The sequence below is a fragment of the Malaclemys terrapin genome, chromosome 13, assembly GCF_027887155.1.
Source record: "Malaclemys terrapin pileata isolate rMalTer1 chromosome 13, rMalTer1.hap1, whole genome shotgun sequence".
Taxonomy (NCBI): Eukaryota; Metazoa; Chordata; order Testudines; family Emydidae; genus Malaclemys; species Malaclemys terrapin.
The window spans coordinates 7,744,955-7,768,443 of NC_071517.1; the positions used below are offsets into that span (position 1 = coordinate 7,744,955).

The 23,489-nt window shown below is 39.9% G+C and overlaps 1 protein-coding gene across 2 annotated transcripts in view; it reads right to left on the reverse strand.

Moving 5' to 3' along the window:
- HELZ (helicase with zinc finger) overlaps nt 1–23,489 on the reverse strand; it is a 138,435-nt gene that overhangs the window by 44,702 nt on the left and 70,244 nt on the right. For both annotated transcript variants that reach the window (XM_054047282.1, XM_054047281.1), the window contains exons 16-19: nt 14,575–14,753; nt 12,295–12,413; nt 9,996–10,141; nt 6,561–6,708 (exon numbers count right to left, since the gene is read on the reverse strand). In XM_054047282.1, coding sequence (XP_053903257.1) covers nt 6,561–6,708; nt 9,996–10,141; nt 12,295–12,413; nt 14,575–14,753 — 592 coding nt within the window. The remainder of the gene's footprint in view (nt 1–6,560; nt 6,709–9,995; nt 10,142–12,294; nt 12,414–14,574; nt 14,754–23,489) is intronic.

Sequence of the window (23,489 nt, forward strand, 5' to 3'; positions counted from 1 at the left end):
TGGGTATATGAATAAACTGTAAATAAACCCTTTTCTCCTTCCATAGCAGGTGTGCATTTTTGAGAGTAGAAATACACTAGGAAACCTAGTCTATATTTGTTTTTCAGCCCCATGTGGCCTGCCGGCTCTCTGCAGGCTACTAGACAAAAGCTCCATGGACCTCTGATTGGGAATCACCGGGTTAGATATAAAGATTGGCCAGTGCTCTTCACTTTGGGAAGTTTCAATGAAATCTTTGTAACCTTGCCTTAACCAACAAAGCTACTTTATCATGAGGAGGAAGCAAGAGAATTGGAGATGTCTATTAATTATTACTAATCTGAAGCAACAAAACTGAATCTGAGATTTATCTGGCTCCCAATAAAATAAATGGCAAAATTCTTACTGATTTCAAACTGAGCAGAATCAGACCCTTAATAAAAGAGGAGTGTTTTCAGAGTTAAAATGGGAAATTTCAGGGGTCTAGGGATTCCTCAAAATAAATTTAAAATGTCTGATGATAACGATTACTTATTATTTGCATTATGGCAGCTTGCTAGAGGCCCCCAAGACTGGAACTCCATTATGCTAGAGCTGTAGACACACATACTGAGGCAGTCCTTGCCCACAGAACTCAGTCTACACAGCAAGACAGAAGGGTGAGAGGGCAAACAGAGGCACAGAGATTGGAAGTGACTTGACCATGGTCAAGTAAGATGATAAGTGGCAGAACCAGGAATAGAATCCAGACCTCCTGACTCCCAGCCCAGAGCACTATCTACTAGACCATGCTGCCTCCTCAACAGTTGGGAGCCAATTCTCTCCCCAAACACAATTTTAGTTCTAGATGTTTATAGATTCTCTGATAACTCAAGCCAGGGAGATGCATACACTGAAAGCAGTAAACTTGTAAAGCAGCTACACAAATGTTTGCTGTGAAATGCTGTTTGAAGTTAACATTGCAAAACCCTTTCTCCAACCCCTATTTTTCTTAAAAACATTCCAAGTTATTCTAAAGCAATTTTAAAATTTCTTTCTATTTTCAACTTCTATTTTAATTTACTTATATCAGCATTTATAAAACATGTGCTCTGGGCACATTCACATCTTTAAAAATATATCATCAAAAATTCATAACATGCTGTCAAACATTGGCAGCAAATGGACAATTCCCAAATTAATTACGAGCCATCACCAGCAAGAGGAGGAAACAAAGAATTCCATCCCTACTCCTCTTTTAGATTTAGTGCATCTTTCATGAACACCCTTACTTAGACAAAGGCCTGGGTAAAAAGGTGGGCTTTGAGAACTGACAATAAGAGCTAGTCAATCACTAGAAACTGGCCATCTACAATTCCAAGTGAATTAATGATAGATTCGGTACCTATCAGGATCATGCCTAAAAACTGCTTTTAAAAAACGATCTTGATGACACAAAACAGACCTGTTCTCAGTTCCACTCCTCATCATCAAAATGATCTCCTGCTAGGGGAGACAGCAAAGACAACAGCCCCTACTGAGAGACACTGGGTGAAGATATTGACACAGTGATAAGTATTTCTAAAACACATTGTAAAACCTTTTTTAATATCTATATTCTCATTCAATAAACATTTACTTAGCTACCCAAGGGATGAGAACTGATCAATGGAATTTTCCTATAGAGCTTCAAGCTCATTCTCTTAATGGCAACATAACAGAATCTACACTGTAAGAATTACAAGTATTCTAGATTCTCTTCACTGCCCACCCAGTAATCTTTAGAGGGGTTGTTAAAAATAATTCAGCCTGTTTCCAGTATTTACATTAATTAGCCTTCAAATCTGTAGGCCAGGATTTTAACTGCCTGCGGAGAAATATTTTCTGAACGTTTAAACTGATATAAGTTGCAATGGGCACATACCATAAAATAAAAAAATGCAGTCACTCTTACATGAGATTACAAAACAGAAATGACAAGAAAAGGACTTGCAGAATCAGGACCATCCTAGTGAGAAATGTACCACACAAACTAAGAACTATGGGCCAGATCCTAGAGTGGTGTAAGTTAGCAAAGCTCCATTAATATATTCCACACTAATTTACACCAGCTGAGGATGTGGCCCTGTGATATTTTTCAATAAAAACGAGTATTTTATGTAACTGTCCTGGTAATTAATAGCTGCAACAGATTACCTAGAAAGGGGTAAATTCCCCATAGGCTGGAGTATTTAAATCCAGAATGGATGTCTTTCTAAACGAGATGCTTTAGTTTAACCACAAGATGCTGGGTTAAATACTGAAATCACTGGTACGGTTTTATGGCCTGTGTTATGCCTTAAGCCTGCCTAGATAAGGAAAATGCTCCCATCTGACCCAAACCATACTAATGAATTGATACACTGAGAAATGTTCATTTTATTGCTTTTGCACTTCCTTTTTTCACTTCATACATTTCAAACTTTTCTTGTAATACTAAACGTTTCTCCACAAAATGTGAAATTTTCACAGTAACCTTCTAGCATGTTTCCTGTGCCACAGGCTGATGAGCACAAATTAGCATCCATGCTAGTAGTCTGAGTAGTGAGCACAGAGTGTGAATCTCACAGATTACATGAGTGCGGCACAAATAGGTTTGTAGGATTTGTGCACAGATACAGTCAAAATATCGTAAAGGAAACTTGTAACAGTTTCACAGAAAATTGGTTGTACATATTTGATAAATGCTTCATCCAAAAGATAGATCTTCAGGACTAGGTTTCTATCACCTCTAGTGAATGTCGCATTGTCATTTTGTGTATGAAAATCAGATGGTCATTAAGTTAATGCCTGAAACTGGGAGCTGCGCTGGGAGAGGGCAGGTTTAAGGGATGGGTGCCAGGCACGTCACCATCTTTAACATCATTGAGTAAAACCATGGACATATTTCAGATTGGCTCTGGCTGAACAAAGACAGCGATTCAGAATCTCAGACTTGCTTGAACGGGATTTGAACGATGGCTGGACTGCTATTTAGTTTGTCACATCCCTCGTGCCTATGCCTATCCCATCCCATCCATCAGCAACTGCTGCTTCACAACTCCAATGCTCCTTGGAGTCGTGGGCTCCAGTCCTGACGCTTCACAGGCACAGGCAGACTTGCTGTATCCATCAGGAGCTTCACTGATGCTAGTGGGACTCTGCCCACACACAGCAGTTTGCCCACATACACGAAGTTACAGGATCAGGACAACAGAGAGTCCCAGCCATGGACAGCTCCAGGCTCACTCAGCTGAACCAATCAGGCCAATCTGATTATATTTAGCATTACATTGTTGGCCAAGCAAAGTGAGGTTTTATATCCAATTTCTCTGTTTGTCTGTCTGTTTAGAATGTAACAGGACAACTTTTGAACACCACATCTGATCAATTCCAAAATGTCAGGGATCTTTCTAGGCATCAAAGGGCAGAAGCATTTGATGAAAATTAGAAAACAGAAGGGAGAAATGGAGGACACACAGAGTCCCTGGCATTTGGTCAGTAGCTTCTACCACCTCCATAAACTGTCTATAGATCAAAGAATAGATTGATGGCAGCCACCACCTTCTACCATAACAATAAACACCCACCATCTCAGCTCTGGCCATCACTCCAATACAGAAATAAGAATGATGGGGACAGGGGAAACTAGGAGGGCACACAGAGCCCCTGGCATGGGGAGAAGAATGGGAGACCTTGGCCTGGGAAGAAACAGAGCCACTGGCAGGTGGCAGAGAGGGGAAAAGGGGGGACATACAGAACTCCTGGCATGGGGCGGAGGTAGGGAAGTTACAGAGTCCCTGAAATAAAAGAAGATGGGAGGGTGGCACACAAGGAGCTTGTGGGGTGGAATGGAGGAATGCAAGGAGCTCCTCATGTGGCCAATGTGACCCTCCAGTAAATATATTCAACGTTTGCACACTTTTTGTCAACAGGTATCAAAGTTATTTGTACTGTTACACTGTTACATCTGAGCTTCTGGTTTGCTCGACAAATGGACAGACAAAAACATAAAGCAGATCCACCCAACCTAGTCAGCAAAGATAAAAGTTGCAACCATTGCCAGGAATAGTTTATTTTAAATATTCCACATTTTAGGAGTGAAGTAAATATATGTTGGTGGTATGTGTGCAGGGCTTGGATACAGACAGTGAAAATACTTTAACTGCAATTCTTCCAAGCTTCATAGTTCCTAAATTCTCTAATAATTTAAAAAGTCTATTCTGTTGCCAAAACACACTCGAATAGATATACTAGATCGGTAAAAACTATTCTAATCCCTTTGCAGCTTTATTCAGCTACCAAGTAAAATTCTTCTGAAAACTCACTGCTTCTGGCTATATGCTTAGAATTATGACCAATAATAAAAACTGGAAGTATATTTTTCAATTCTGAAACCCTTATGCTTTTCGTAAAAATGATATAAGCTTATACACTCCTATAATGCCTGCAGGCACCATTGTAACACTGAATGTGCTAATACAAATGTGGGAATTTTTTTTAATCAGCAAAAGCTAACAGTAATAATGCTCCCTCATTGTTTGAGCCCTTCTTGTCAGTATTAAGCAGCTTTTGTCCTTTATTCTTGCCTGCAGACTACTAATGACTCAATTTTCATTCAATGACTGAACTGGAAGGCATTGAAGATATTTTAAGATCTTTCACAACCTTTTTCATTTATGAAGAAGAGATACAGGTACATTAATGAGAGAAGTCAGTAGCCTTCGGTTTCTTTGTTCAGTGATGTGTCCTGAAGTCACTGGTGTTTAGTGTTCAGCTGCATTATCAGGAGCTTTCAGCAGATCTCTTACTAACAAACAACGTCAAAAAAAATGTAGCACAACTATGTTAAAAATTGCCCATCAGATTAAATGCACCGTGGTTAACAGATAGTAGATGTATAATGCAACTATTATAGTGCTTGCTTTGTAATGAACGGTGTTGCTAAACTACAAATTAGCTTCAGTTATAATCCTCGGTCTTCACTTTCTCATAACATTTAAGACAATATTTCCTTTGGGGCTGAAATTTTCTATGTTTAGTTTCAGAAAATGGGTCATTTTGTTGTTGTTAAAAGTTTAAGGAAAATATGTTCAACCATTTTTAGTAGAAAGGAGCCTAAACAACAAAATTTGAATAGGGATTCAAAGTTTGTGGGTGTCAGGATTTGGGGTTTAGGTCAACCCCAGGTAACACTACATGTGGGAGAGGGAAATCCCACTGTTTCTACTAGCAGTAATATTTTAAAATGGTCACTGAAAGAGGGATGAGTTTTGAACCTGTGTGTATGAATAACAGTTGTTCTGGAGAACAGGAACTGTCATATGTGAAAAAAACTATAGATTGAAAAATCACTTCTGAGCATGCTCATTAGGGGCCTGATTCCCAAAGCCTGTTTAGGTCCATGGGAATCTTTCCAAAGACTTCAATGGGCTTTCATCAGACCTTTGATCTCTAGCTAAGAGGAAGAATGGCCCAGTAGTAGGGCCATAACCTAGAACTTAGGAGACTCGGGTTCAAGTCCCTGCTCTGTCATAGACTTCCTGCATGACCTTGGACAAGTCACTTAGCCTCTCTGTGCTCAGTTCCTGAGAGGCCGAAATGGGAATAATAATACTTCCCTACTTCAGAGGGTGTTGCGGAGTGCTTTGAAAATGCTTTATAAAGTTAGGTATTATTATTATCTACTGAAACAATTTGCATAAACCAGACTGAACATTTCATTCAAACTGAAAACATGATCCTTTAAAAGGAATAAAAGATTGTTAACATTAGGAACAGGAGGAAATCACAGGAGTGAAAAGAAGTGTGGCTCGCACAACCAGAGAGTGTGAACAATTCTGCAACTGTCTGAAAATTGCAAGCTTTATTTTAAATTGTAAAAAGAATGCCTATCTTTCAGTTGCTAAGATTCAGCCATCACAATATCATAGAAACTATCGGGCAAGTAATTCTGAGTAATGAAAAAGCCTGACTAAACTGTAAGCAGCTTGCAGCCAATCTGCAAAGAGAAAAAGAAGCTAACTCCATTGAAATAGTCATTATAAATTATGGCCATGATTCTGCAAGCTTTTCATGTGGGTGGAGCCCAGCGGAATGCCACTGACTGAAGCGGGGGTCTGTGCAGTTGTAGAGGTGGTGCAGCTCGAAGGGTTGTAGTCTATTTGCTTAGCTCTACATTCCATATTCAAGTTGTGCAAGATACTACCGGTCCTATGAAGGCTGAGATAATCTATGCCATCTATCTATATCAAGCACTAAAGCTAACAGAGACACAAGGTGGGTGAGGTAATATCTTTTATTGGACTAACTTCTGTTTGGTGAGAGAAACAAGCTTTCGAACTCCCTCACCAAACAGAAGTCAGTCCAATAAAACATATTACCATACCCACCTTGTCTCTTGAATATCCTGGGACTAACATGGCTACAACAACACTACACACATAACCCAATAGGAAGTTGTTCAAAAAACCTCTAAAAGTATGCAATTTGATAACAGATATTGTGACAGATAAAATGCGTAAGTGTATCAAGAATTCATATTCTTGAGAAAGCAATGAAAGGTAAATCCAACGAAGAGCTACCTCTGCATTGTTGTAGAAAGCTGTACTGTTTTTCTCCTGCACATCTTCTCCGCGTGCTGTGAAGAAAGTCAAAGGGTAGAAATCTTTGTGTGCTGGCTGCTTTCCACTTGCCATCAATTTGCCCTCATAGAAAAGGTCAGATGTGTAACTGCAATGAGGCAAAACACAGAATAAAATGTGGAATTTGCATTTGGTCCCGTATCCCACTGACAAATATGCCATCAAAGAAAATAATGTTTTATACTGAAACAAAAGCCCTAATTCTTACTATAATTCTAACTGACTTCTCTTATGTGATGTTTCCACATTACAGGCAGTGCTGGTAGTGCCATCTAATGTCTGCCCAACACTTCCCATTATAAAACCCTATTTTCAGTTGCCAAACTCTAACCATTCAGACTGAAATTCTCTGTGACAGATGTGTGAGCTGCATCACAAATGGTTCAATTGTTTCAAAATATGTTGTTTTGCCCATGTTAAAATTCTTACAACTATTTAAGTTAGAAGCTCTAGCCCCTCACTCAATGCCTTAGAGCAAGGACTTGAAATTGGGTAGCAAGATCACTCTGGTGTAATACCAGCAGCACTTTTGCTGCTCCTATCAAAAACTGCCCAAATCTGGTCGAGTTCTGAGCCTCTGAAAAACCTCTATTTGCACATGCTCAGAAAAGAGTTGTTAGCAATTGGCAGCTAAAGCTCTGAAGATTTTGTCTGCACTGAGCATGCTCCAGCCCAGGGCTGCAGGGACTGAGCAAGGCTTTCCCTGCAATTGCTGTTACAAGCCATTGGGGTGCTGGTCATTAGAAGTGAGAGGAATGCTCCCCCTGCTGATACCCAGGCAGTGTGGAAGAGAAGGAAGCTGCCTGACCTAAAGGGAGATGGGACAAGAACCAGACCTGGGGGTGGAGGACAAGTAGATTGGAACAAGGGTTGTGGGGAGACTGGGACCGGCTGGGCAAAAAGATTGAGGTAAAGAGCCAGGGGAGGAAGACTGGAGAAAGGAACCACCCCTACCTCTCCCGCCCCACAAAACAGTATGTGATCATGTAATTAAAGAGTGTGTCATAATGCACAAGGGGTAAAAAATTATGGTATGAGCAGCCCCCCACGGACCTCAACATTTTTACCATGGACACTTGTGTAGGGACACATTGCCTACCCCTGAAGAAAACTGTCTGCATAATCGATAACATATTATATCAACTGCAATCTTAAGCTGACAAGTCCCTTAGAGAACATGAAAACTGTCATTCTTGCAACCCTGTATCCCTCAGTTTTCCCAAAGAACAGGCATAGCCTTTATTATTTATTAATCACTTGTATTATTACAGCGCTTAGGAGCCCTACTCATGGTCCAGGACCCCACTGTGCTAGGCACTGTACAAACACACAACAAAAAAACATGCAAGCTTCCCAACACTGTCCCACTCATAACCCTCAACCTGGACATGGAGCTACCCCCTCTAGAAGTCAGAGAATTGTTCAGTCTTCGTGATCCCCTAATCCTTGAAGGCTGCCAGTTATTGTAATTGTGGTTTTGGTTGGAGACGTAGACAACTGTCCACTGGAAACGCAAAAAACTCATTTCACATATGCCATCAAATCACCACCAGATCACAACTTTAGGTCACTATAAACCAGGGCTGCATTACACTAGACAACTCTGAGGTGAATGTATCTATATCCCATCTGTAATCTAAAGTGGGAAGAATCAGCCTCCCTCTGAGTCCCATCAGCTGCCCTCTCATTTATAATTTCTAGAAATTTATCGGAAACTAAACCACACTTGAATCTGTAACGCAGTGTACATCTAATGGAAAGAGGCCTTATTATATACTATTTAGGAAAGTGTGTTAAGCCATTTTTCTGCTTTTTGCTGTGAATAAAGTGAGTGATAACGTAATTAACTTGATTGGATAGCAACAGAATATTCTTCACTAAATATTGAGCAAGGACTTAAACTTTAACATTTTTCTCCATGAATGCACTGATTCTTTTTAGCACAGTTCATGGATGAGTTCATTATACTAGCAGCTATTAATTTATCACAGCATAAAAATGACAAAACTAATTAAGTGAGTCTTTAAAAAAGTAACAAAAAATGACACTAGCAAAGTGATAAGACCATAATTTGACCAATTTTTTTCTTTTTGTACTTATAAGATCATGTCATTCTATACGTTGGAGGCAGCTTTTTTTTTTTAAGCAAGAAAAAATATCAATGCTCTTGAATTATGCTGATGCTGCCTCAATTTTTGAAACTAATAAAAGAACTGCAGAATATGGGCTGAGTTGAAAGCTGATTAATTTCAATTCTACTCTAATTTTTTTAAAAGAAGTACTAGGTTAGTGGTCCAAACCACTACAGGTTTGAAGAGTGTTGCTCAGTATCATGGGCTATTACTGCAGTATTTTTATAAGGGCTTCAAAATCAAGGTTCTGCAGCTGCAGAGGCTACTTCCTGTGTGGAGAGGTGGAAATGGAAATGGTATGCCGGATGCCATCAGGTGGTCGAGGGACATCTACATAGAACACATCACCGGACATCGGCAATACCAGGAGGGATGAGCTGGAATGCCGATGAGAAGCGCAGTCAGGAAAGTAACTCAAATGCTTTCCTGATGGACTGTTTTTTTCTCTAAATGGACAAACTATCCTAAATTTTCAATTACTGAGGGACAATATTCACTCATTGATATATTTTGCTTTCCGCCACCAATTCTCTGTATAACTTTTTTCATGAGTAAAGTACCCGAATGCATGGATGCTAGATATCTAAACTATATTCTTAAATTCATTCATCTAAATTGGGTTATTGCTGATTATGCACTATATGTGTCTTATGACTTTAAAAACAAACTTTGTATTTGTGGATAATCTAAGCACTATACCCAGATGTACAGACACTCTTTTATCAACCTATATATTATATACTTTTTATTATCATTAGCGTTAATAAAAAAATTATTTCAGCAATGTTTGGTCACCCCAACCTGCCTGCTTCTTCAGGACAGAATCACAAATTAGCCATGGCCTTTCACAAAGACATTGGGGAACATACTGAGCATATTCAGTGAGGGTTAACTAATGCCAGCCAGAGCAGGAAAGACTCACAATCAAGGCACCTCTCCCTGAATAACAGCTCCATAATAGGAGTGTCAAAATATATCCTAATTTTTGCTCCTTGCAGCTAGTTTCAGAACTTCGTCTTTTTTTTTTTTTAAACAAAAAAGCTTCGTCTCATTATTTAACAGTGGAAAAATTTCTCACCAATTAACTTTTAAAATGCAGAACTACTATGATTTTATTATGTAAATGCAAGTTGTAGCTCCTTCTCTCTCTCTTTTAAACTGCTTGTGGCACTGAAATGACAGAGTTGTTCTGCCTTTCGAGGTTCACTCAAAAGTGTGATACAGTGAAAAAGTTCACACCTACTTGATGATAGCTTCATGGGAGCGATAGTTCTCACACAGCAAGATCCTGCATGGAAACTCTGCAGGGTAGTGCTCATAGAGCCGATCAAGTAATGAAACATGAAGATTTCTCTCCCTGGCAAATTCGCTGTAGACAAAAGGACTGAGCTGTAATAGACACACACATACAGAGAAAATTTAACTAAATATGCAGACTTGGATTTTCATACTCCTAAAAGAAAAACTCTACATCAACTGAAGGATGGCCTGTAAACAACTAAATCTTACAAAGCTGCTTCAGTAGTATTAAGAAAACATATGTCCCTGACTTGGATTTGGGGCTAGTTACAATAACTACATAGAAACACAGTTTTCTGCTGCAAACGTGACAAGTATGTATGATCTTAGCTGAACAGCAGAATATTTTGTTACTATGTAAAGATGAAAGGAAGAAAAAAAGCTTGTTTACATGTGTGTGCCAACCCTAACCCAAAACACCTTTGTCTATGTTTCGCTTATATAGTTTGCAGACATCACTGACAACCTCAAACAATGGAAGGAGATACACACCTCGCAGAGTACTATCTTGCAATTCTCTAGTACCTTTAATCTGAGGATCTCTTCAAGGCTTATAAAATTAAGTTATTATACTCAGTGGGAGAACTAGGAATAGAACTCAGATGCCCTGGTTAGCAGTATGCTTCCCTGATGCCTACACCACATTCACATGTCTTTAGTGGTGAGTCACATCATTTGCTGTAGCAGGAAAATGCATAACCCAGGATTTCAATTTAGAAAGGTAAGGAAATATGGAACTGATTTTAAAACATAGTTTACACATGCTGGGAAATGTTAAGCCTACATATATAGTCTGCTATGTTAATGATTTGAGATGCTGTATTTATTATATCAATGTCAGCTCACTTTTAACTTTAGAAATGAAAATGTTGCACACTGAGGTGAGATCACTGTTTTTTTAAAAAACATGAAAACAGCCAAGCTATTTTACTTGGAAAACAGAGGAGGAGTAGGATAAAATAGAGACAGCAATGTGGCCTAATGGTTGGGGCACTAGACTGGGACTCCCGACACTTGGATTCAATTCCTGGCTCAGTCACTGCTTTGCTGAGTGATGTTGGGAAAGTCACTTCCCTCCCTATATCTCAGTTTCCCTATCTTTCAGATGGGGATAATGATAATGACTTCCTTTATAAAACGTTTTGAGATCTACGGATGAACAGTGTTAAGAGCTCAGGATTATTATTAGAACAATAAATGCCCCATTGGCCCTGTATCAGGTCTGTAGGTCCTGCAGTCCCAACAGGGGTATTTATGCGAGGATTAGAGGAGCCATAAGCATATGACATTACATCTATTGTAGCGGTGCACAGGAAGGGGCTGCATCCTCACTAAACTTCATTACAATGTCAACACTACATTTTATTCTCTCATTGTGCTGTAAAATGTCAAGAAAAGTAACGGCAAATCCATAAAAGTCATGTTAAAAGTCTAACCTAAGCCAACAAAGCAAGTACGGCTGACCTTATTCTTAGCTCACTCCCTTTTGCCTTCAGGCAGCAGAATGGCATGCCATCATCAGTGTTTGAGACTCCTACAATTTCTAAGCACAGCATGGTGACACAAGGGCAGAAACATAATGGTATTTTCAATTTCAATTCATCTAATAGAATATTCACTGCCGGTTTAGATCCTCTTCCTGATGTTGTTGTAATAAAAAAAGCACTGCCTAAATCATAACATGTGATATCTGTTTTCCTTCACCTCTTTTAGAGACGGTGTGGGCTAGTGGTCAGAGCACAGAATGAGAAGGAATTCTTATCCTGGTTCTGCCACTGACTCAGTGGGAAGCCTAAGGCAAGTTACTTTATCTCTTTGCGCCTCACCTTCCCATGTATAATATGGGGTGATCATACTTACCTGCCCACCTCATTAAACTGAAACACTATGTAACTTTTATACTTATATACTTTATAAAAGAAAGAACTGTCCCAGTGGTTACAGCATTAGCCTAGGACTTGGCTGAGCTGGGTTCAAACCCCTGCTCCTCCACAGACTTCCCTGTGTAATCCTGAGCAACTCACTTAGCCTCTCTGTGCTTCTGTTCCCCATCTATAAAATACAGCCCTTCCCTATCTGATAGGGGTGTTATGAGGATAAATACATTAAAGATTGTGAGGCACTCTGATACTACAGTAATGGGGCCAGATAAGTACCTTATATAGATGGATAAACTTAATACATTTTCTGAGGGAAACATAATATAAACCGAGCTCGATATGAAAAAGTCCTGAGGCTCTTACTTGCATATGGTCTCCAGCCAAGACGATTCTTGTGTTTTTATTAGCTAATGCTAGAGGCATGATCGTCTCACACTCCATGGCCTGCGCAGCTTCATCTAATAGAATATGCGTAAAAAACCCTATAAAATAGAGACATCAGCAAATAAATGAAATCACAGATATGATTAAAAAAAAAAACAGTGATGACACTACAATAAACTACCTAGAGCATTACATTCTGATAGTCACCAATGGAAACTATCTACACATTCATATGCAAATGAATGTCTACTAACTGCTAAAAACCATCCAAACAATAGCGCAGCATATCAGATGGACAATGGTGCCAACTGATTCACACAATTATTTTAACTTTTGCCTGAGAGAACCCCTCTTTCCCCTGACACCCCACCACAGTTGACAACAGTGGAGATAGTCAATCTGGAGCTTCCTTGATACAAACAAGAGGGGACCGCTAGCAGGATGTTCTCCAAATAGGTTTCTCAACTCCAGAATTTGCTGCCCTACTGGGTCTGACAGAGCCCAGATTTGTTAACCTTCCAGACACACTGCCAAGTCCATCTATTCTTGCAGGCATTTAGACCTTGATCAAGCAAAGCATTTCAGCCCACATGTGTGTAGTCCTATTGACTTTAGTGGCACTATAAATTTTCTTAAAGTTATACACACACCATAGTGCTTTGCTGGACTGGGACACTAGGGAAAGTGGGAGTTCATGAGGGGAGGAACTGGAGGGCAAAAGAATTTAAATAATACTGGGCCTGATCTTGGGACAAGAACCTGTCAACCATCAAAGTAATAACTGGAAATTCTTATGTAATTAATATAATTAATACATAATCTGTAGATCAGGCTACACAGTCTAGTCACGGGAGAATTCGTAATTGGAAAAAACTGATGAACTAAAGCTTTGAACAGAAAATTTGTAATTTGTAATTGTGTTTCTTAAATTCTTGATGCTCTAGATAGGTAAAATAGAAATATAAATATATATTTCAATTTTTGAGAAATGTCTCTATATATTTCTTAAAGATTTAAAATGGCGTCAGAGAACAATTTCAAGTACAATGGAGTTAGATTTATTATATGTAAAAAAATCTAACAATCATTCTTTGAAATAACAAAATAATTAACAGCTATTGGTTATCAAGTGATAAATTATTCAATGCTTTATCACAAAAACTAAGAAAGTGAGCCTTGAACCCCTTGTAACAACTTTATAGGTGTATCAGCATAAATATACGCAGCCCTTTACCAAATAAGTAAGGTAAGAACTTTTGTCTCAAAGAGATCACATTCAAAATCAAAAATCTTGAAACAAAAATGTATAATGATTTAGAATTTAACCTTATCTATAGCAGCAAGTGTGTCCAGCCGTAAGGAGTTAATCTTAAAAATATCTTTAAGGAGATTAGACATTCTCTAAATGTCAGATGAAATTTATTTGTGGATCAAGGAAAGTGATGGGCCCTAAGCAGCCTTTGCCCCAGTGAATTAGTCTAGGTTATTTCAAATAAAATAATCTAGAAATAACAAATGAATCTCTTTTTAATGTAATGGTGTGTGCGCCCGCAGGTGTATGTGCATACGGAGAGAGGGGAAGGGGGAGGTAAGGGAGTCTGCATAGCTAAACAATCCACAAAAAGTACAGAATGATTTGTGGGTGTTTTGAAAAGTAAATTACCTGATAAAGATACGAAAATATGTACTGTATGTGGAAAAGCAAGATACCACTAACATCATCATTCCAAAGGCCTTGATTCAACAAAGTACTTAACATGTGCATAAATCAATCCCTCTTCAGCACAGTGTTTTGCTGGATCAGGGCCTGGAGCAAGCATGGTAGAATGGTCAAACAGTTTCCACTGAAACAAAGTTTGACAGAAGAGATAAATAAAATATTCAGCATCCCTATCTCTCCCATGCTGGATCAGCTCTAAATAATGGACAATTCTGGTTTTTTTTTCATTAAAGTTGGCTTTTTTTTTAAATGATCCCCATTTTCTAAATAAACACAGTTCAGAATGAGGCTAATCTGAATACCAACAAATTTATATTGTAACATTTAACACCTCTGTAACATTCACTAATTACAAAGATTCATATTTTCCTTCTTGTCTCTGGATCCAAAAGGGAAAACCAAAAAGAATATTGAGAGGGTTCATTTATGGCAGGGATGGGGAAAGATGTAAGAGCCACTTTGACTTGTACTGGAAAATACTGAAGGAGACTATTTCTCAAAAGTATTTTAAAGATATTTCTTGTTTGAAATCTTCTCACCAGGTTCAAGATCCAGTTGACATAGATACTGTGAAGTATTCAAAGTAACAACTACTACTCGTTGTCTAAGAATATCTTCTTTCTGTGGCATCTGAAAGGTGGAATGTGTGCTTGAAATCAAACAGTATTGATGCACTACTGGGTGGACAGTCTTTACCCAGCGATTTCTGAAATATACCCTAGAAAAGAAGAGAGGGGCTCATTTTCTATAGGACGTAAACACAAAGACAGCTTAACATTTCATAAGCTAGGATTCTGTTTTCTATTACATAAAATAAGTTCTTTTGGAAGTTAAATCTTGCCACAGTGTAGAACCGTAGCAATTGAGAATTAATAGGCTGAGCCCTTTATATTAATACATGTACACAGCTATTGGACTCAGTTCAACAGTGACTCATGTAACAACGGTAAGAATATTGATGTTAATGAAATAGTAAGGCTAAGTACCAAGTATCTATGAATACAGTGTATGGATAACTACCTGCTCTTAAGTGGTTGAAATCCAATTCAAATAGTTAGCCTCTGAGCTTTACTAAGCCTGGTTTGATTACCATGTTGAACTTTTATTCTATTTAAAACTCAATTCATTGATAGTTTGGGAGTATTTCATATACTGAAAAACAACGAAGAGTCGGGTGGCACCTCAGAGACGGAAGTGGGTTTTTTACCCACGAAAGCTTATGCCCAAATAAATCCGTTAGTCTTTAAGGTGCCCCGGACTCCTCATTGTTTTTATGGATACAGACTAACACAGCTACCCCTCTGATACTTGGTGTCATGTACTGAAATATCACTTCCTAATCCTAATCCTGCAACTGGCAGAGCATATGGCAGTAGTCCACTCGTGTGGCCAATTACAGGTTCAGGGCCTTAAAAAGTATGTGAAAGGATATTGCTCAAATCCTACCCTTCCTTTTACACTTATTGAATGTCTTGTAAACTCTAAGAATCAAACAGAAATTATGTTAATTATTTTATTGTGAGGGGCCATAATAAAGATACTAGATAATGTTTTCACCTCTCTTAGCCAGAAGGCCAGGAAGTGTATGTGTGTATGGGGGGGGGAATCCTAGTACCAGAAGTCAGGATTTTCCTCGACTAAATTTTAGTAATCTGGACATTATCATCAAAGGCACGGAAGAGAAATGTCATCTCAAAACACATAAATAAATTAATTTTAGTGGGACATACTGTGTTATTTCAATAGAGAGTTCTGCTTAAAAACTGATGGCATGATATGACTCACTTTGTGAAAAGGAATGGGAAGAGGGAAAAAAAAAAAAAAGGGGGCGGGGAAGAGAGACTTGGGCCATGATCCAGGAAAGCGCTTTAGCGTAAGTAATCCCACTGATATAAATGGAGCTATGCCAAATTGCACCAACTATGGATCTGGCCCAAGATGTTGAAATCAGCATATAGGCATTCAAAAAACAGGGATTTATGCACCTAAGTATCAACATGACTGAAAGATGTGGGATTTGGACATCCTATGTAGGTACTCATGTTTGAAAACTGGGCTCACAATATCTACAATGACCCTATTCAATTACGCTACATCTAACAAGACAAAAACAATTACTCAGGCTATTCTAAATTTGGTTTATGAAAACAAACGTGATAATGTCCTTATGGGCCAATGAGCACAGAATGAAATGCAAAGAGCTGCAAATGCATTGCATTACTCTGAATGACTTAGTTATTCATCAAAGGGTAAGACTTGAAATTGACATTAAGTTACTAAACAGAAACACAATTAAGCTAGAAATCAATGCAGAAGGAAATGATTTAAACTCCTGACTTACTCTAGTGAATATAGAAAAAAACACATTCTAATGATATAAATATGTAGTTTATCACCAGCTGTTAAGCTGAAAATTTCAACTGCTATTTTATACTCAGTATAACAAGACATAGGGAATACAGAACAAGGGACTGAGAGTAAGAGCCTAGATTCTATTCCCAGATGTGCCACTGACCTCCTGTGTAAAATAAAGCCATTCACTCCACCTCTCTGATTCAGTTTCCCTGTCTGTTAAATGGGGATAATCCTTACCTATCACTTTGTAGAGGTATTTGTGAGGATTACTGAGTTTCATATGAGTTTATGTTTGTAAAGCACTTTGAGAATCTTGGCTGAAAGGTGCAATTGAAATGCAAAATAAATGGTCATTAGACATTATTAGACCACGCACTGCCTTTTATTACACAAATTTAATTTTGCGTGACTCGGGTTGGCTGACAGCATCTCAAAAAGTATCTCTGCTCAACAATTACATTTTCTTATTTTGTTATGAGATTAAAAAGGGTAGCCTAGAGCAATTATTCACCACTGGCAGAAAAGGCTCATAGAATCTCAGAAAAATACGGCTTTAAGGGACCTCGAAGATCATAGAATGCATTCTCCCCCCCCGCCCCCCCTCCTGCCGAGGAAGGACCAAGTATACCTAGACCATCCCTGACAGGTGTTTGTCTAACCCGTTCTTAAAAACTTCCAATGATGGAGATTTCACAATCTCCTTTGGTAACCAGTTCCAGTTCTTAAGCATCCTTCACAGTTAGAAAATTCTTCCCAATATCTAACCTAATTTTGGTACAGACTACGTCAATTATTTCTTGTCCTACATTCAGTGGACAAGGAGAACAATTGATCTTTATACTTTCTATAACAGCCCTTTACATATTTGAAGACTGTTATTAGGTCCACCCCCAGTCTTTTCCCTCCAATAAACGTGCCAAGTTTTTTTTAACCTCATAGGTCAGGTTTTCTAAAACATTTATCATTTTTGGTGCTGTCCTCTAGACTCTCTCCAATTTGTCCACTTCTTTCTCAAAGCATGGCACCCAAAAATGCAACACAATACTCCACCAGAGGCCTCAACAGTACCAAGCAGATCAGGATAATTATCTCTCCAGTTTTTCACTAGGCACTCCTGTTAATACACCCCAGAATATTTTCACAACTTTTTCACATTGTTGACTCATATTCAATTTGTGATCCACTAAAACCCTCGGATCCTTTTCTACAGTACTACTGCCTAGCAAATTATTCCCCACTTTGTATTTGCATATTTCACTATTCCTTCCTAAGTGTTGTACTTTGCCCTTGTCTTTATGGAATTTCATCTTGTTGATTTCAGACCAATTCTCCAATTTATAAGATCATTTTGAATTCTAATCCTGTCGTCCAAAGTGCTTGCAATCCCTCTCAGCCTGGTGTTGTCCGCAAAATTTATAAGCATACTCTCCGCCCCATTCTCAAAATTATTAATGAAAATATTGAATAATGCCAGACACAGGACAGACCACTGCAGGACTCCACTAGACGCGTCCTTCAGTGTGACAGCAAATCATTAATAACAACTGTATGAGTTTGAAACCAGTTGTGCACCTACCTTGCAGTAAATACCTGACAGATGTGACAAACTGGGAAATGTCATGATATAAACCAGTACTAGTACTTCGCCAAACTTTGAACATAGTGGCTTTTTTTTCGATGCAATTTGTGTCTGCAAAATCTGCTCCTGTAATTTCTTTGACTTTAAGGGCAGAAGGGCCCATTATGATTATCTAGTGTCTGACATGCATAACAAAGGCAAGAGAATTTCACCCAGTAATTCCTGCATCAAGCCCACAACTTCTGGTTAAGCTAGAGTATACATTTTTTTATTCCACAAATTTGAATACTTGCACTTGTAAGTATCTGACTGCAGGTGCTATCAGGCAGTAACAAGTGCAGGTACTCAAATTTGTGCCTGCAACTGATTTTGCTTGAGCAAAGTTACAAGTGCAAATGATATGGGTGTACACTGTGGCCACGGAAAAGGAGGTTTGACTTCAGCCAGCTGAGAATTCAGGCCCCAATGTCAAGCACATTATGTCAAGAACCCAAACAAAACACCTAAATTAAGAGGAAATTCAAATCTGAACATTGTGGCTCAGGCTGACCTATCTTTGCACAGAACTAGAATACACTGCATGCAGTGAAAACCATAGGAAGTACATGATGAAACTGAAAAAGCATGGAAAATTTACACAGCAATCTCTGTCAAGCAACTAGTACTTTGTAATAGAAAACCTGCAAAATCGCACAGCAGGGATCCATCCCTTTTCAGAATATGGCACTGTACATGTTGCAATACTTTCTAATGCCACTTTAAAAAGCATTTTGGAAACAACCTGCAATTACAATGAAATCCATGTAAGTTATTTTTCTAATCTGACACCAGTATGTTCCAGAAAATGCATTTATTTTTGTTGACGTCTACACTGATAAAAAGTACAGAGAGTGGATCAAATTCTCTGCTAGTCTAACTTTCCATTGGCTTCAGAGTTACACTAGCAGAGAATTTGGCCCAATATGCCTGTTCAAGGTTCACCTGCTTATTTTCTTCTGTTCCTCCACATTATACTGTCGTGGCTGAATTTCTATCAAATTGTTTGAGTGAGCAGGGCCAACAGGCTAACTGTAAAGTAACTAACTTCCATGTGTGATTAAAATTCAAGGCCATCTCCATGCTTATGAGTTGCGTTGGGGATGCTCCTAAGTCACCTAGGCTAAATTTTCAAAAGTACCTAAGTGAATGGGCCAGGAACGGGGTTTAGGCCTCAAGAAACGAACCTCTGGGACGAGCAGAAGGGAACTTCATTTCAATTCACGCTTTAGAAAGGAGGATCCTCTCAGCTTTTCTACATAGGAAAGGGTAAACGAGCACTGCTTTGGAGCATCCAAGGTCGATCTCCTTTCTGAACCAGGGAACGCTAACATCTCTCCCCACTTCTTGGTCAGAATTCTCTCTCCTCTCCTTCACTCCCCCTCAGGACATGTTCCAGAGGACTCCGCTTGAAGGAACTGCAGTTCTCATTCTCCAGAATTGGAGGAGTCAGCTTTTTCTCATTTGAAATTCCTCCGGTACAAGGCAGCTGGGAAGCCTAAAAGTCTCATTTCAGGCCACTGTTAAAATTAAAAATCTAGGAAGTCCTAGGAATCAAAGAGAAAAACTTGAAACGCACCTGATTTCTCCCTTATTTCTTCAAAATCACCCACAAATAAAAAGGTGAATTATTAAATCTGAGCAGGAATGCTCACACTACAAAAGTAGAACATTTTTTTCCTCTGGAAAAGTCTACAGCCATGAGAAAAAAACCCAACACCTTTGGCACATATAACCAGCTAAGCCTGTTTCAGGTTGTATGGAACAAGAGCCCGTGTGAAGTCAAACTAGATTCACAGTTGCCTTTTCACTCCTCCTTTGAGGTTAGGATAAGTTCTCAGTGGGAATTTCCAGAAAAAGACAATTAGCTAAAGAGGCAGATTTTTACATTTTATAAGAGCCAAGAACCCAAAGATTCCATGTCCCCAAAAACAGTGTCCGAAAAGCTGATGTACGGGAAATTTCTCTGGCTACAGGCATGATTATTCCCTGTGAGAAGGACATTTTTCCCTGAAAGGGATTTGATTGAAAGAAAGATAAAGAGCTCCCTGAGAATAGATTCTGACTGGCTGCCAGCTGTCCTGTAAGCTACTTTCGGTGCTACATGTTTTGCTAGCACCTTCATGGCTTGGTACAATGGCTTTAAGTCCATTAAGCATAATAATGTCGGCTCTCTAGTGAAAGATGTCATCTTAGCTCTGCTTTTATGCCCAATGCTTCCATGAATATCATGCATTCTTCTGCCACAGCCAAGGGCCTCAGGTCTGTGGCTAGGTCATACTCACCTGCGGTATCCTTGGAATGATGGTGATTATTCTAAGTTTCTACATGCTTCAGAATTCTCTGGTTCAAATGTTATTCAAAGAAACCTTGGAAAAGGTTGTGGCTGATAATACTGGCATAACAAAAATGCTTTCTACTGGCTACTAAAAGGATATTCAAGCAATCATGCAGATCAAAGCAGTCCTTTTGGACCCAGCATCAGCAGAAGCATAGCCCCAGAGATTCCAACTATAAGCCTAAAAAGTACTGGAACAATGGCAGCAGGGGAAAGTCATCCAGCTCTTCTGCTGTGCCTGCCTGCCCTCAAAGCCTCTGTATGACAAGCTAAGGCCTTTGGTTGGATATAGGCATGTGGGGAACTACTGTCAATTTCTTCCTGTACTGGCAAGCCTCCACAAAGAGACTAGCAAGTCCTGAAAGTAGTTCAGCATGGATGCTTCCTGGAAGTGACATGACAACCCAAAACATTCTTCATCCAATCTCTCTTCTCCAAAACCCCACAAAAAACATAGGAGTTATGCAAGAATTCTGTCACCTTCTTGCTCTGGGGGCCACAAAGTCTGTACAATACCAGAAAAATTCTCAGGGCTATACTATATATTTTTTATCATCCACAAGAGGACAGGGAAGTCAAAACACTATTAAACCTAACGCAGCTCAATGCCAGCAGAAGAAAAACTAAAAAAAATAACAAAACTCCCAGATGGAAACATCTGTTTCAGCCTTTGCTGCAATACACCTGGGAGATTTCCTAATCTCAATAGAACTGGCTGTCATTTCACATCCCTATCACTGAGTCCTGCTGCTCTTTCATGTCCCCTTCACATAAGAGGATCTCCAATTTAAATCCTAGTCACTCCCCATCAACCCCTCTTCTGTTCTTTGGCTTAGTGACTATGCGAAAAGCCTATGCACATTTAACCCCGTGGGAGAATACGCTGATTCACACCTCTTTATTCCAGAAAGCAGAATTCGTCACCCAGAGAACCCTGAACAGTCTCATTATGGACAGCTTCAACCCAGAGGTAAAAATAAGCTGTGATGCTGTATAAAATGGAAGATAACTAGTTGCACTAATTCAGTCACCAATGTTACAAAATGGCAATAAATCTTGTATGAAATATGTCATGTAAGGTATAATCTGTTAAGTATGACTACCTTGTTAAAATACGTGTATCATCATTGTATGTGAAGTCATGAATATTGGCTATGTGTTTTGTTTTGTTCTTGCGTGACACCCACAAGGCAAATTTACATCCAGACCAGCCATTCCTGTGTTGGGCCACTGAAGAGATTCAATCCACCCAGTGAGCCCCTCCAGCAGACGTTTCATAGAGCACTGAGGCAACAGCTGCCCCACGATGCAGCAGGGCATGTAAGGACATGAAAAGGACACGAAAAGGACACGTGATCTAAGACTCCATCTTTTGCCAGTAACTTTCCCCAAATGACACAGAGGCCACCGGTGCAGTCCGGGGCAAGCCGGCTATAACTCTGCAATGGTCTCCATCGGCTCAGCACCGATCCTGGCACCGACGTGCGGCGCCACCATGGTCTCTGCGTGCGGACTCATCGGAGTCCGAATCGGTCATGGACTCATAGGTGTCCTCTGAGAAGCTGGAACCGTAGCCACCAGCACTCCCAGACAACAGGGATGACTCAAACTTTCTCCCCGGTACTGTGGCAAGAACTGACTCAGATGCCAACTCAGTGGCCTTTCTGGACCCCGTGGGCTTACCTCCAGTCCCAGGGGTCTGCCTCGGAATGCACCTTTTCGGTCGCTTCTGAGAGAAGAACTGTGTCTAGGGCCAGGGATCTCTCCCGAGCATCAGCCACCACTACCGCCACAATTGGTACTGTGCCCAGCACTGACAGCAGGGCCAGTGCCAGCACGGCCAGCAGAACCGGCACCGCGCCCGGCACAGCAGCTACGATCAATACCATGGAAGGTACTGTGCCTGGTGCTGCGCTCGGTACCATAGCCGACACTGAGGAGGACTCCATTTTGGGGCGGATCTGCAGCGTTTTAAGGGGCCGGAGGGGCACTTCCATGTTCGGGGCTCCTCATCATTGTCTCCAGATGAGGCAGTGGCAGGAACATCTGCGGGGCCTCCCCTTCCTGACAGCAGAGCACACCTTGAACTTCTGAGGTGGGTCGCTCCGAACCTCGGGATGCAGATCGAAGAGGTCACCAATGTGTCAAACCAATGGTGGACATTTTATCCCCGCAGGACCCACCACGGTGGCCCTTCCCCTGATGAAGACCATTCAGGAGAACACAAAAACTCTCTGGCAAAAACTATCCTCTCTGGCTCCTACAGCTAAAGGAGTCGAGAGAGTACTTTGTACCCTCCAAGGACTACAAATATTTGTTCACCCACTCCCACCAGACTCCTTTGGAAAAATTCTGTTGATGGCTTGCTAAGCAGGCAAACCCAACAGTCTTCGCATCACAGGTGTGAAAGCACTGAAGCTGCCCTCTGTCTCTGAAGATTAGAGAAGAGATTATATGGAAGAAAGGAAATCACCAGATGAGTAAATTTCTATTAGTGACCCCTTTAGCCTACGCTCCACCAATGCCAAAAATCTCCAAAAAGAGCATGTCCAACCTCCACAGCTGAAAGGATGGACACAAACGATATCAGAGAGAAGAGAGAGGAAAAGAAATCCTCTGAGCTCCAACAGGGGATTGAAGGATCTACTTCAAGTCAGAGCAGGTTCGACCATAATGCACAATCTGTTTCTACCTAAAATATCATGTTATTCAGTTTTCTCTCATTCTCACACATAATTACATCCAAATTCCTTCACATTCCTATAGATCCCTCCTACAGAGGCTTTCTGAATATATCATTAAACAGTATTTCCCTTACCATATTATTTTCTCATCTCTTTCCTCCACAGCTTCCCAAATCATGCTGCCCTACCTACAACATCTCTCTGCCTCCATATCACATTGAACAAACCTATTTATTCTTTACTTTAAAGGTGTACCAAAGAGTGCAAAATTGGTGTGGAATGGGATTATTACAGAATTCATTTCATACTGAAAACTATACTTAAAGTTATGCTGACATTTCTAATATAAACGCTTGCTATCACCTCATAACTTCCTGAAAAAAAATTCCATCCTGAGCTACAATTTCCCATGCTTGGTCTCAGCTCTTTACATTTTTGTCTTTGTAACTGTGACAGTACAAA